Below are 16,673 nucleotides of genomic sequence, written 5' to 3'. Positions count from 1 at the left end.
AAATATTATTTATCTGGAACAATTAATTGACATTAACTGATGTAAAATAAATATTCATCAACATCCCACATGAATGATATTTTTTCCCACAATAACTATAATAATAATATAACTACATGTATATCATGTAGAGATTATAGTAAGGTCAAAATTTGTGCTTCTGATGGAAATTAAGTCAGTATGGTCCATAAACTGCTGGAACCAAATGTAACTGCCTTTTCCACCAGTATAGAGCCCTAGGTCAGCCTACACATAAACAAGAGGGCCATGATGGCCCTAGATCGCTCACCTGACTTATCAAACTCATCCAAACAATTACCTAGACAAGCATTCTGACCAAGTCTCATGACAGGTGAGTCAACAAGAGCTGTCGGTATAGGACAGCAACGCTCGACTATTCTTAGTGCTTGATAGTAAAAAAATGCTTGATAGAGTTACCTCCTCCTGTTTACAGGTTGAGGTCATGATGGTGAACAAGTGTGCAAAGTTTCAAAGCCATATGTCAATGGACTTTGAAAATATTTGAACTATTACAAAAACTTTAACGTAAATTCTAAGTCGAAAAAGGGGCATAATTCTGTCAAAATGCTTGATAGAGTTACCTCCTCCTGTTTACAGGTTGGGGTCATGATGTTGAACAAGTGTGCAAAGTTTCAAAGCCATATGTCAATGGACTTTGAAAATATTTGAACTTTTACAAAAACTTTAACGTAAATTCTAAGTCGAAAAAGGGGCATAATTCTGTCAAAATGCTTGATAGAGTTACCTCCTCCTGTCTACAGGTTGGGGTCATGATGGTGAACAAGTGTGCAAAGTTTCAAAGCCATATGTCTATGGCCTTTGAAAATATTTGAACTATTACAAAACTTTAACGTAAATTCTAAGTCGAAAAAGGGGCATAATTCTGTCAAAATGCTTGATAGAGTTACCTCCTCCTGTCTACAGGTTGGGGTCATGATGGTGAACAAGTGTGCAAAGTTTCAAAGCCATATGTCTATGGCCTTTGAAAATATTTGAACTATTACAAAAACTTTAACGTAAATTCTAAGTCGAAAAAGGGGCATAATTCTGTCAAAATGCTTGATAGAGTTACCTCCTCCTGTCTACAGGTTGGGGTCATGATGGTGAACAAGTGTGCAAAGTTTCAAAGCCATATGTCAATGGACTTTGAAAATATTTAAACTATTACAAAAACTTTAACATAAGTGGTTACGCGGACGCCGACGCGGACGCCGACGCTCGGGTGACTGCAATAGCTCTACTTATTCTTATCGAATAGTCGAGCTAAAAATGTGACCAAGGATTATCCATATTTGAGCAGTGCGACCTAGTTTTTTACCCAGGTGACACATATTCAAACTTGACCTAGAAATCATCAAAACAAACTTTCAGACCAATTTCCAGGATACTTGGATCAAAACAGTAGCAACTAGAGTGTTAACAAGATTTTTCTATTTTTAGCTCCTGTGACCTAGCTTCACATGCAATTTCGAACTCATCCAAGCAATTACCTAGACAAGCATCCTGACCAAGTTTGATGATAATTGAGTCGAAAATGTGACCACTAGAATGTTAACAAGGTTTTTCCATATTTGGGCGGTGTGACCTAGTTTTTCATCCAAGATGACCCAAGTTCGAACTTGACTTAGAAATCATCAAAACAAACTTTCAGACCAATTAACAGAATATTTGGATCACAACAGTAGCCACTAGAGTGTTAACAAGATTTTTTCTATTTTTAGCTCCCGTGACCTAGTTTTTCATCCGAGATGTCCCATATTCGATTTATTCCTAGCAATGACCTAGACAAGTTTCCTGACCAAGTTTGATGACAATTGAGTCAAAATTGTGACCACTAGAGTGTTAACAAGGTTTTTCTATTTTTAGCTCCTGTGACCTAGTTTTTCATCCGAAATGACCCATGTTCAAACTCATCCGAGCTATCACCTAGACAAGCATCTTGATCAAGTTTGATGATGATTGATGCAAAAATGTGACCGCTAGAGTGTTAACAAGGTTTTTCTATTTTTAGCTCCGGTGTCCTACTTTTTCATCCGAGATGACCCATGTTCGAACTCATCCAAGCTATCAACAAGATAAGCATCCTGACCAAGTTTGATGATGATTGATGCAACAATGTGACTGCTAGAGTGTTAACAAGGTTTTTCTATTTATAGCTCCGGTGACCTAGTTTTTCATCCGAGATGACCCATATTGGAACTCATCCGAGCTATTATCTAAACAAGCATCCTGACAAAGTTTGATGATGATTGGGTCAAAAATGTGACCACTAGAGTGTTCACAAGGCTTTTCTATTTTTAGCTCCTGTGACCTAGTTTTTCATCAGAGATGACCCATGTTCGAACTCATCCAAGCAATTGACTAGACAAGCATTCTGACCAAGTTTGATGATGATTGGTTCAAAAATGTGACCACTACAGTGTTCACAAGGTTTTTCTATTTATAGCTCCTGTGACCTACTTTTTCATCCGAGATGACCCATGTTCGAACTCATCTGAGCTATCTTCTAGACAAACATCCTGACAAAGTTTGATGATTATTGGGTCAAAAATGTGATCTCTAGAGTGTTCACAAGGTTTTTCTATTTTTAGCTCTTGTGACCTAGTTTTTCATCAGAGATGAGCCATGTTCGAACTCATCCGAGCTTTCAACTAGATAAGCATCCTGACCAAGTTTGATGATGATTGAGGCAAAAATGCCACCGCTAGAGTGTTCACAAGCAATTGTGGATGGACGACGGACATTCACCGATCCTAAAAGCTCACCCTGAGCAAGCTCAGGTGAGCTAAAAATCAAGCAAGGTAGAAATATTGTTCTTAAAAACTGCACACTACAATTCCTCTCACTGGTCTTTATCAGTTTGTGAAATTTTAATCAAATTCCTTTTACACTTTAGACAAAGGGAGATAATTCTAAAACTAAGTAATGAAGAGTGTTGGTTCTACATAGCATTTGAAATTTTCCTATCTGTGAAAAAGTTTTCCACAAGATATCATTTGATATCACTAGCAGTTTAGGAGTTTCAACCAGGACAAACATTAATTATTAAGTTGAGGAAGATAGTGTGAGGTTTTAATCAAATTCATATGATTCTTCTCAAGTTATTGACACCTGACAAGGGTGTGACAGACAGTAGGAAAGACAGATGAACAGACAAGGTAGTATCAATATTCTCTTCCTTTAAGCAATAAAGTTCCATAAAGCTTGTAAGTACATACACCCTAATAACAAAGAGTGAGACTAAATAAAGGATTGAAGCACCATTCCGGAATATATAAATATATACCTGACAAGACACTTGAATGATTAAATGCTAAAATCTCGCCTTTTCAACATACGGAATGAACTTTCAGTCTTATATTCATCTTTTCACACCAATTTATGTATGATAATGAAAAATTTAATAATAAGCAATAAAAAACCCACGATATTTGTCTATTCTGTGATCAGCGTCTAGAGGTACTGCTCCAATCCTGTATTAAGTTAAATGCAATAACAAACGCCAAACTTTACTTATATAAGCTAAAACAAACTAGTTCAAACTAAACCAAGAAGGAATCAATATTTCTACATCACTGAATATCCTCCCCTTATGGAGCACTGAAAGCAAAATATTTTCAATATCACGTTATTCCCTTAGGACTATTAGATCTACAGCAATTTCTCTTTACGTTCCTCTTATATCACAAAGTCCGCTCCATTGAGAAACATTTCCACCAACAAAAATCCCAAACGTTGTGTAATTTCTTCTTTCCTATTCCAGATAATCAGGTTAATGCAAAGGCAGAAAAATAATTTGTTTTGATTTCTGAAGAATAAATACAATGAAATCTTTATAATGATATATCATTTGGACACTAACTTCCCGTTTCTTTCCGTGAAATATTTGAGACACCAATGCTGTTTAATATATTGTCCATTACAGATTTAGCAGCGCTAGCAGTGCTATCTGTGACTATGTTTCATTATGTACAGTGATTTATGTTTTACGGTTCAGTATTGTTTTATAATGACGTAAATAATGATGTAACAGTCAAGAATGAGATCAATTATCTCTTCACCTTAGTGCAGTACCGAACTAACTTCTTATTAAATTAAATAGGAGGTAGCCCATTACTGCACTAAAGTGACAATCTCATCTGCTATCTTTATTATATCCTTAATATTATAATTTCTCATACCTTTCCAGATGAACTATGTTAAGTATGTATACTGCCAAAATGAACCTAAATAAGGACAGGAAAATTGAAATTCTTCGCAAAAAATAATCTCAGCTTACAACATGTGAAATGCCATTTCTTCTCCCTTTTGGAGTAGAATAATTCATGTGGAAAAGTTGTCCACTGTTTTCTTGGAACTTGGATAACATTCTTAGTTACTATTTTCTCAACTTCGAATTAGCATTAGCATTTTTAATCTAGCGGTGACTTAATTTACCCATGTAACCAGAGTAGACCAAGATATGTCGGCACAGATGTACTCTCTAATTATGGTCTGAACTGTTCACTTTTTAGTTGCTATGTAACTTTGAAATACTCCCTAAAAATTATAAATGGTTTTGCCTGGATTGAAAGATGGACAAGTCCATTAAAGATGTAAGGGTAAAACATCAAATATATAGGAGTTACCACTAAAATCTCAAAAAGCTGAAAGCTCTCTTATTTAACTTTTCACAACACATGATAGGAATTTTATGCTGATTATAAAATACAGGTCAATACAAGTACAGAATTTGCAAGTACATGTATTAAGTATCGACTGAAAAAAATAAAATCGCCACTTCTGATATGATTTTTATACAATATTGTGAAGAAGTTGTAAACTTGCTAATTGCAGATACAACAAAACCCAGGTGTCAATTAATGTACATGAATCTTGTTGTTTCCTCACTGCAGAATTTTCTTGATTAAATAAAATTGTATCCATAACGTAACAGGTTTTGTAAGAGAGTAATCATCTTAGATAATTAGCAGCCATGACTGGTTCTCCGTTTACAAAATCAATATGGAGAAAAACTTCTTTTTTAACAAATCGATACATGCCAGTCATTTATCAGTGTTGAAAGGTGTAATTATACTTTAATTAACCAATATCGGCATACATCACGCTTCTACACTTGCATACAGAAATTAAAAAGAAATTCTAATCCCAAGTTTTCTGTAAGCCGGAATACAATACTAAGTAAATAAGCCCACTCCATAATATTTAAGACGTATATACAATAGGTTTTTTTATATCGAGCATTCCCCGACTGTTTATATTGTGAATGGTGAAGTAAGGATTAAAGGAACGCTATGTTATAATCCACCTATGACATGGAAAACTACCTACTGAATAAGTAATGAACTCTGTACTTACTAGAGTATACAGTCATTAGAAAGCTGGTAGGGCATGGTACATTGAACTAACATTATTTAGTATATTATTTCAAGACCTGTCTTATTCAAGTCCAGAAAGATCTTAGCTATCTATCAGAACTAAACCATGATAAATGACTTCACTACCTAAGACAATGACTTTACTAGCCATGATAATGCCTATGTCAGCCATTATAATGACTAAACTAGCAATGATATTGTCTACAATTACTATGGTAATGAAAGCCAGTCATGATAACATAAGCTAGCCATAATAAAGAAAGCTAGCCATGATAATGACTCTACTAGCCAAGATAATAACTACACTTGTTAAGATGTCTTCATGATAATTACTATGCAATAATAATGACTACAATTACAATGAAAATGACTGCTTGCTATGATAATGACTATGCTAGCCATGAGCCATGACACTGACTACACAGGCCATGATCAGGACTGCTAGAAATGATAATAACTACACTAGCCATGATAATGATAAAGTAACCATGATAATGACCAAACTAATTAAGATGACTTCAATAGCCCTGATAATAACTATGTCGGCCATAATTACTATGCAATAATAATGACTACAATTACCATGATAATGACATGACTATGCTAGCCATAACGGCTATACTAGCCATGATAATGATTTCACTAGCCACGATAATGACTTCACTAGCCATGATAATGACATCACTAGCCATGATAATGACATCACTAGCCATGATAATGACTTCACTAGCCACGATAATGACTTCACTAGCCATGATAATGACATCACTAGCCATGATAATGACTTCACTAGCCATGATAATGACTTCACTAGCCACGATAATGACTTCACTAGCCATGATAATGACATCACTAGCCATGATAATGACTTCACTAGCCATGATAATGACTTCACTAGCCACGATAATGACTTCACTAGCCATGATAATGACATCACTAGCCATGATAATGACATCACTAGCCAAGATAATGACATCACTAGCCATGATAATGACTTCACTAGCCATGATAATGACTTCACTAGCCATGACAGTGAAAAAGCTAGCTATGATAATGACTACACTATGACTAAAATTAATAGGTTAATGACTACATTAGCCATGATAATGACTACAACAGCCAAATGTGATTAGCCTTGCACCATGCAGTAGGTCCAGGCAGCTTATTTTGTATTTTGATATTAAAATCTCTTAAACTGGGAATACTCAGATATGGTTTATGGTGTAATAGACTACATAAGCAAACATATAAGCACTAACTGACTCTCCACTCTTCATAAATAAAGCATCTGTAGTATAATTGTGCAAAATTAATGGCTGCCGAGTTTTAATTTCAAAACTTTTTCTACAAACATACTCCATTAATCATTACAAAATATACATAATCTAGAATAATTGTTGGCATGACAACATACTGAAAATTTACCGAATTACTGGAATAGTTCTGAAATTCATTACATATTTACCTTGAAAAAATCTAATTATCTATGAATTATGATTATTTAATTAATATAGACTTTTAATGTTGATTATAATTACTCATAAGAATCTGAAAGACAAGGAAGGGAGAATTCCCAAATGAATGATGCCAGTAGAGTCGAGAAGCAACTTTTTTGTGCATGAAATGTGAACCTGATTTGCACAATTGATCTAAACTAAACTGTAGCACACAAGGAACAAAGATAAAATCTAGTAATAAAGCAAAGAGTGCTAACCAGTCATAACTTTTAATATTAAAGTTTATAATTTTGTATACACCAAAACTATTCTTACCTATTCTCCACACCTACAGCAGACGCGACTGTTACACTGGAGATTCTGACATCCAGATGCCGTGTCAGCATAAGGTCCATCCAATATATTATCACAGTAAAATAGTTGAGCTGGATCCAAGTGTGGTGCAGTGTTTACGAGGTCGCTCACAGCCTCTCCGGTAACATTCTGACAACCAGACAGGTCCAGGTACTTCAACCTCGGTAAACCACCATTGCTTGCCAGGTAACTGTAAGAAATACATTTACTTAAAAATAGTCTATCTTCATTATCATAAGAATAAATATTGAGCAAGAGAATTTATATGACAAACTATTTCCAGTTGATGAGAATGTTAAAAAGAACTTGTACCCTTATACCATTATTATCATTATATTATAATAATAACTTTTAATAAACAGGATTTGAAATAAAGCAATTAAGTCACCATTATCATGATATTCGATTTGGAAGAGGCACTTTATAGGCCCTTGATAAAGATGGTGAAAAATCTCTGCAAATTGTTCAAATTGGTACAGTTTTTGGGGGTTGTTTTGTGTGCTTTTTTAACTTCATGTATTGAATATTTGTAATTAATTTGATCATAATTCACACAATTTGTGTCCGGATTCTGCGACACATACATATGTTCATCAATTTGTTGGGCATTTCATTGATTGGTATATGAAAATACAATCATTGGTATATGAAAATACAATCATTGGTATATGAAAATACAATCATTGGTATATGAAAATACAATCATTGGTATATGAAAATACAATCATTGGTATATGAAAATACAATCATTGGTATATGAAAATACAATCATTGGTATATGAAAATACAATCATTGGTATATGAAAATACAATCATTGGTATATGAAAATACAATCATTGGTATATGAAAATACAATCATTGGTATATGAAAATGCAATCATTGGTATATGAATTTGGAATTTCATTGATTGGTATATGAAAATACAATCATTGGTATATGAAAATACAATCATTGGTATATGAAAATACAATCATTGGTATATGAAAATACAATCATTGGTATATGAAAATACAATCATTGGTATATGAAAATACAATCATTTTCACAAGGCAGATCGGTATCGTTTCAGATGTCAGTCAGCACACCCCATACAAACAGCCATTATAAGGCTATTGAAGTTGTAAACCTGATAGCTTCATCAAAGGCAAAATCTTTCTACACAAATTTGTTGTCTTTTTAACTTATGAAAAGATGAGCACTTATTTGTCAATAAAAATTAATGACTCATTTTATGTTACATTTATTTCTATTATTCATTTAGTTAGTTCAATAGTAAACAAGGAAGCTGTAAGCTGACAATGTCATAACACTTACAACCAACTGCCTGGGTAAAAGATGTTGTAACGATTACAGGGTGAATGCGCCTTTTTTCATGCATTAACATCTGCAGATAAGCATTTTAAGTCTGAGCCCGCAATAATTTGTATAAAGAAACCATAGCTTGTGTCATGCATACTAAGTGCTAGTGTGATGTCATTTGACAATAAAACTACCGGGGCCATCATCGCATTAAGTTATATTACACTGTGCCCTGAGTAATGCATATTAAAAATGATTACTGAATATATCTGTTAATGCATGTTTACTTCTCTGTCAATGTATACCTGCATACACATTTTTATGCAAGATAATAAAAAAGAGATTGTTCAGAGGTTATATAACTCTTTATCTGTTGGTCATAACAGAGTCTACCTGTGCCATGCCATCTAATAATTGTCTGCAAATGGACCATATTCGGTCCACCCTAAAATTGGTAAAAGGTTCTGCCAGATTGAAAAATTGACAGTTCCATTTAAGATATTAATTATGTGTGTAAGTGATAAAACCAGAACAAACATACATTAATATTCAGTAGTTAACCCTTTCGCTGCCAGAGGGTTATTGTTTTATTGTTCACCTATTTGCCAGAGGATTTTCTAAGAAATTACTATATTATTAATTAATATAATTATTATTATTTGTTATTAGTATTATAATTATTATATATGTTTCCAAATCTGTTAGTATAATAATAATTATTGTCTATGGTATAATTTTCTTCATATTTATTATTATTTTTATTATTATTATTATTAATTTATTATTATTACTATTATTATTATACAAACGGCTAAAGCCGTCCATATGGCAAATACACCGAAAATAACAGGTGTGTAAGTGATAAAACCAGAACAAACATACATTAATATTCAGTAGATAACAGAGATTCAAGCGTTTGATAATAAGTCTATCACAATAATTGATCAATATATTTATCAATATGGTTATATATGTTTTGATGAATTACTTATCAAGTTACCTAGTCAATTAAGCAGGATAGCATTTTTTTTTTCGGAATTAACTTCATGTCATGTAAGCTAACACTGATAGTACTCAATGACAACTTTCTATAGCTTAATTGGTGCAGTTTAATCAATTTAAAGCTAGTTTCAGTAAATGAAAACAACTGATCTGCATTTGATTAGATGATACTCCTTTGGGAAGCTAGTTTGATACCATCAACCACATTCAATGTCAACAGCCTTAAGTGACCACTTAATTAACCACTTAAATAACCACTTAACTATAGACACCTCCTAATGCTGTTTATATACATGTATATATCTGTAAAGTTAGAAAACTCATTAATGTTGTCTGTGCCAACCCATTTTCCAATAAATTCACACTTCTTGGAGCAATATTATATTGTGTAATTTGTGGTCCTATTATTAATTTAAATTAACATTATACAACATCATGCAGGTTTACCAGACAGAAGTTTTATAGCTATTGGGAAAATACCTATGTCTCTATTATGGATACTTACCTTGGTAATTTTACCTATGATAATAAACATTTCATGACAGTGTTAAAACATGGGAAATGAGACTGTAATATTTCACATTACAGAAGCTTCAATGTGATGCTTTATTAATCAATTGATGGTAAGGAAGCATTTAGTTAAAATAAATCAAACCCTCAAAATCCTTAGACCTTTACCCCAACTTAATATCTTATATGGACTTGTCCTGCTTTCATTCTCCACAAAACCATAAATTGATTAAATGTAAAATTTCAAAATAAGTATCAGGTGGCAAGAATATGCAGATCATGATCTGATCAGGTGGCACAAATATACAGACCATGATCTGATCAGATGTCAGGACTATGCAGACCATGAATTTACATTGGCATAATAGAATAGAATGATCTGATCAGATGGCATGAATAAGCAGACAATGATCTGATCAGATAGCAGGAATAAGCAGACAATGATCTGATCAGGTGGCAGGAATATGCAGACCATAATTTGATCAGATGGCACGATTTTGCAGACCATGATCAGATCAGATGGCACTAATATGCAGACCATGATCTGATCAGGTGTCACAAACATGCAGACAATGATCTGATCAGGTGGCAAGAATATGCAGACAATGATCTGATCTGATGGCAGGAATATGCAGACCATGATTTGATCAGTTGGCACGATTTTGCAGACCATGATCTGATCAGATGGCAGGAATAAGCAGACACTGATCTGATCAGGTGGCAGGAATATGCAGACCATGATCTGATCAGATGGCAGGAATAAGCAGACAATGATCTGATCAGGTGGCAAGAATATGCAGACCATGATTTGATCAGATGGCACGAATTTGCAGACCATGATCTGATCAGATAGCAGGAATAAGCAGACAATGATCTGATCAGGTGGCAGGAATATGCAGACCATGATTTGATCTGATCAGATGGCACGATTTTGCAGACCATGATCTGATCAGATGGCAGGAATAAGCAGACATCGATCTGATCAGGTGGCAGGAATATGCACACCATGATCTGATCAGATGGCAGGAATAAGCAGACAATGATCTGATCAGGTGGCAGGAATATGCAGACCATGATCTGATCAGATGGCAGGAATAAGCAGACAATGATCTATCAGGTGGCAAGAATATGCAGACCATGATCTGATCAGATGGCACGATTTTGCAGACCATGATCTGATCAGATAGCAGGGATAAGCAGAAGGTGGCAGGAATAAGCAGACAATGATCTGATCAGGTGGCAGGAATATGCAGACCATGATTTGATCAGATGGCAAGATTTTGCATACCATGATCTGATCAAATGGCAGGAATAAGCAGATAATGATCTGATCAGGTGGCAGGAATATGAAGACCATGATTTGATCAGATAGCAGGAATAAGCAGAAGGGGGCAGGAATATGAAGACCATGATTTGATCAGATGGCAGGAATAAGCAGACAATGATCTGATCAGGTGGCAGGAATATGCAGACCATGATTTGATCAGATGGCAAGATTTTGCAGACCATGATCTGATCAGATAGCAGGAATAAGCAGACAATGATCTGATCAGATGGCAGGAATCAGCAGACAATTATTATTATCAGACGGCACACATATGCAGACTGATCCTGGTCTGCAGCAGTTGTCACAGATCAGTAGCCACTAGCAAGCCAAGATTTAAACATTTGAGTAGGGTCTCCAATTGTCATCATGTCAGGCACTTTTAAACACTCATGTTTTATATGCCCAATTGGTAATATATTGTATTGTATAAAATTGTGTTATTTTTATTGCACAAAATATTGCTTCAATTCAAGACCATTTGCATATTTATCATTCTTGATAAGATCATCAAAGTGTACAACAAACGGCTTGTTCACACTTCTGGGATTAAAGATTAATTATGATATTTACAAGATAACCATATAAATGACAATAAATTGTGTGCAAAATAATTTAACATATCCCTAATGCATACAATACATTTATCAGTCTAATTTCTCCATGTTTTCCCCTTTTCAAAGCTTATCTTGTAGTTACATAATTATATACATTGGCATAATAGAATATATTCAAACTTTGCATATGGATATATTGTGGTCACCAAGCACATTTCCAAGTAATCTGCACTTGAATTTAAAAATTTGCTTCTTTTAAGGGCAGTTAACTTACATTTAAGTCTAACGACTTTAATTTTACTATTTAGTTTTTTGTTTTTTTTTATGAAAAATATAAAGTTATATGGAATTCTATTCTATTTAACCTTTTTGTTCCATTTTAACAGTTACAAGACTGAAAATTCTTCAAATACTTCAGTCTGCTTTTATATCTAAATTTAACTTTTGAATACTTTTGAATACGCCTTATGATATTTCAACTTCTTACAATGTATAAAATTATGATCTATACTAGATAAGGAAATTGTAAAATATCTATTTTGATGGCAAACAGATAGCTATAAGAAGAGGAAAGGAAATCTTGTTTTATTTCCTTGTTTAATCAATAAACATATGGCAGAACCTCACAATTTGATATGAATATGAACTAGAACTGTGTCCAAAGGACACGGATGCCCCACTGACAACATATATATGGTATATAGTGAAAAAATCAACAAAGGGCCATAATTCTGTTAAATTTGGTCGCAGCAAAATTTCCTTCCTTTGCTTCCATCTACACATTAAGGTTGTTCATCGCTGGAAGTTAAAGCAAAATCTGCCATCCGGTTTAAAAGGAGTTGCGTTAACAAAATTTCTATATGGTATATAGTGAAAATATCAACAAAGGGCCATAATTCTGTTAAATTTGGTCGCAGCAAAAATTCCTTCCTTAACTACCATCTACACATTAAGGTTGTTTATCCCTGGAAGTTTAAGCAAAATCTGCCATCCGGTTTAAGAGGAGTTGCGTTCACAAAATTTCTACATAGTATATAGTGAAAAAATCAACAAAGGGCCATAATTCTGTTAAATTTGGTCGCAGCGAAAATTCCTTCCTTTACCACCATCAACACATTAAGGTTGTTCATCCCTGGAAGTTTAAGCAAAATCTGCCATCCAGTTTAAGAGGAGTTGCGTTCACAAAATTTCTACATAGTATATAGTACGCAGGATCAGTAGTCCAGTGGTAGGACGCGCGCTTAGGGATCGAGAGGTCCCGGGTTCGAACCCCACCAGGGGCACTGCTAATTTCCTTGAGCAAGAAATTTACCTGCGATTGCTTCACTTCACCCAGGTGTAAATGGGTACCTGCGAGGGTGGTATAATTCCGTTGCGCCAAGTGTCGGCTGCACTAAGCGGAGTTAAAAGACTCCCCAGGGAGATTGATAGATAGATACCAGTAGCCCTATGACCAGGGGTAATAGCTGTAAAGTCGGTGAACGTGCGTAAGCATGAAACTTAGACTATAAAATGCAATTACTTACTTACTATAGTGAAAAAATCAACAAAGGGCCATAATTCTGTTAAATTTGGTCGCAGCAAAAAATTCCTTCCTTTACTACCATCTACACATTAAGGTTGTTCATCCCTGGAAGTTTAAGCAAAATCTGCCATCCGGTTTAAGAGGAGTTGCGTTCACAAGATTTCGGGACATACAGACAGACGTACGGATGGACGGACGGACGTACTGACGGACAAGTGCAACACTATATGCTCCCCACTTTGTGGAGACATAAAAATACATCGAGAGACTGAAAGAGTTTGCTCATTAAAATTAATATTCAAAAAGCCTTCTTCTCTACACATGATTATCAATGGGTAATCATTAATTAATCATTAAATGTTGACACAAAACATATAACAATGACATAGCTTTATATCGGCCATTCTCTGCCACTACCCGTATCTCACGCATTTCATCCCTTTGGCAACAAAACAATACTTGTATTCAATGTGGCGTTTAAATATAAAACACATCTAACTGATATTAAACAGCGTTTGACAATACTTGGGTCGGTATAAAAAAATACACTTTGTATAAAAACAATCTTATCTGTATGCTTAATCTGGATCACAATTTCATAGCCTAGATTCTACTATACAAAATCTTTATCAAAACCGATTGATCACAATGTATACCAAAACGTAATTAAAGCAAATTAAAATATATTGAGGTATTCAATTATTGCTGTAACCAATTTACAGAGACACAAAAGATCTGGTTAGCGTTCAATAACGTTAAAAGTATAGAATGAAAACATGGTATTCATCTTGTAATGAATCCTTGTCAAACTAGTAGCCAATATAAAGACTTTCATTCAGAACTGCGACATTTAAATTTGAGAACTGCTATTTCATTTCATGTAGAATTGTGACATTCAAAATTTGAGAACTGATATATCATTTCATGCATAAACCAATGTTGTTTATGGTGAATAGATTATGTGAAATTCTATATCAATTATAATATCAATCTATGATTTCCTCCAAAAACCTTGCTAGATGCAATTCACTTACCTAAATCAACCCATTACACTAAACAATGAGAAAAATTAGGGTTACACTTGTACCTTGTTGTATTTGCTATTTTTTTTACAAGATATTTTACAGGTCTTTTATTCCTTCTATAGCAGGGGCCGTTAAAGGGCTGCTTCCCTGAAAAATCATGCAGTTTTCCCCAAAAATTCAATTTACATCAAGTTTTTTCTTCCCCATGTGCAAATATACCGTGTAATTTTTCCCCAAAATTAAGGGCAGGGCTGCTTCCCCAACCTGTGGAAAAAAAAGATCTGCTTTAACTGAGCAGCTCAAAAAAATAAGTCAGCTAATCATTATATACAACCACTATTGTCATACATCACATCTCGGAAAATGACCATTAGTGCAAGAATAACAGGAAAAATCAGAAAATGAATTAAAGACACGGACAAGAACACGGTATCAAAATTAGCAAATAAGAACACTGTTGCAATAAAGTACAAATTATGACAGAATTGTTTTGTTTATCTTTTTTGTGTATTTATGGTGCACTTACAGATTTAAAGGCACATTAAGCCTCGAAAACTAATAATTTTTTACTTCTTTTAAAAGGGCAAACATCCAGTTTCTTTCATGAAATTACATAATTTGTCTAGTCAAACTGTGTTAATTGGTCATTATTTATATAAACAATTCATCCAATAAACAGTAATTAAGTTAAGATTTTATGTTTATTCTTCAAGATTTTGAAAATATCTTCGAGCATATCATAAAATTTATCCGGAGATTTTTTATGTACAGTCATGTTTTAACTTATTTCACTAAAATATGCTGACACAGATCTTATTATTTTTCTATCATTTTTGTGGCTGCTTTAAAAGGCCTACCAAATAAACCCTATACATATTGTACTTTTACAAAGAAAAACCCCCCCCCATGTCCTGAAATTTATTATCAGGAATACTATTGACCCTACATAAACACTTTCTAAAAGGTATTTAAACATTACATCATAAAAAGCTGTAAAACCTTAAAATCAATCAGTACTGTACAGGGTGTAACACTTTGCCTTTAACCAAACCAACTCCTTCCATTAAACGTTGTCAAAATAATTAAAATCAATGATAGCCAAATATAGAAGCTTTTAACACTTAAACAAATATTATAAGCGAATAAAATCAAGAAAAGTAGCCACGATTAACAACGGGGGAATACCGCCTGAGCATTTGTTTAAACTTTGTAATGCGTCTGCCGGATCAGTGTGTCTATTATTGGATTTTTCTAGCTTATATATTATTCAAATACCACTATGGAAAAGGCTACACACCACTAAATGCTCAAAGGAAAATGTGTGCAGATGATTTATTTATTTTTCCATAGACAGACAGTCCACTTAGTGACTTACGACATTTATGATTTAAGAATCTGTATAAAGTTTTTACAGAACGTTTTTTCAACAAATAAAAATCATTTTCCAATCGTATTTCAGTAAAAGATGAATAACACTGTACTGGCATGCGAGCAGTTCCCGTACAGAAGCAATACTTGTATTTTTCATTTAAACACTTGATTTTTACTTATATTCTTCAAAAATTGATATCAAATCAATAAGATGCATAAAAGAGAGGCCTGCTAAAGGGTTTTCCACTAATACAACCTGAATACAGATAAGTAGGCAATGTGATGAAAACTTGTTTAATTATCAGAATTTTGACCTATTTTACTAAATTAAATAATTTCATGACTTTAATGAGTAAAATATCATGCATACAAGCACGCCACTGCGTGTGAATGTGTTGGGGTAACGGTACCGGGTAATAGATACCAGCGTTTAGTCTACGCTGTATTTCCTGAATTACATCTATTTACCTCTGAGAAAATGGTCTGTTCAACAATTATAAATGAAAAATAGGTCCGATATAACAAAATTGTATAATTATAATGGGTTAAAATTTATGTACGGGAACTACTTCTCTTCAAACAAAATAATAGATAATTTCAGTACCCCATATGCCTCATAACTAAGTTTAGAACATGATGGAATTTCCATGATTTGTGTGACAAGCCGAATATTGATGTGTAACATTCAATTTTTGGTGAGTGAGCATAATAGAAAATAATGTTTAAGTTACTACGATTGTTGTACGGGAACTGCTGGCATGCCAGTAAGACTTTATATAAAAGAATGTGGGTAAAAGTTTCTGAGAAGAGTGATTTTAAAGTTTTTTTTTTTTGTTTTGTTTTTTTTT

The 16,673-nt window shown here is 33.9% G+C and overlaps 1 protein-coding gene across 1 annotated transcript in view; it reads right to left on the bottom strand.

Annotated features, from left to right (window-relative positions):
* LOC132747307 (F-box/LRR-repeat protein 5-like) overlaps positions 1 to 16,673 on the bottom strand; it is a 57,452-nt gene that overhangs the window by 24,528 nt on the left and 16,251 nt on the right. Inside the window, exon 9 of the mRNA XM_060736655.1 lies at positions 7,172 to 7,400. Within this exon, the coding sequence (XP_060592638.1) occupies positions 7,172 to 7,400 (229 nt within the window). The remainder of the gene's footprint in view (positions 1 to 7,171; positions 7,401 to 16,673) is intronic.

This window comes from Ruditapes philippinarum, unplaced genomic scaffold (genome assembly GCF_026571515.1).
Source record: "Ruditapes philippinarum isolate M1 unplaced genomic scaffold, ASM2657151v2 ctg459_1_1_1_1, whole genome shotgun sequence".
In the NCBI taxonomy this organism is placed as follows: domain Eukaryota; kingdom Metazoa; phylum Mollusca; class Bivalvia; order Venerida; family Veneridae; genus Ruditapes; species Ruditapes philippinarum.
The sequence above is the reverse complement of the archived record's forward strand: the minus strand, read 5'-3'. Positions and strand labels throughout refer to the sequence as shown.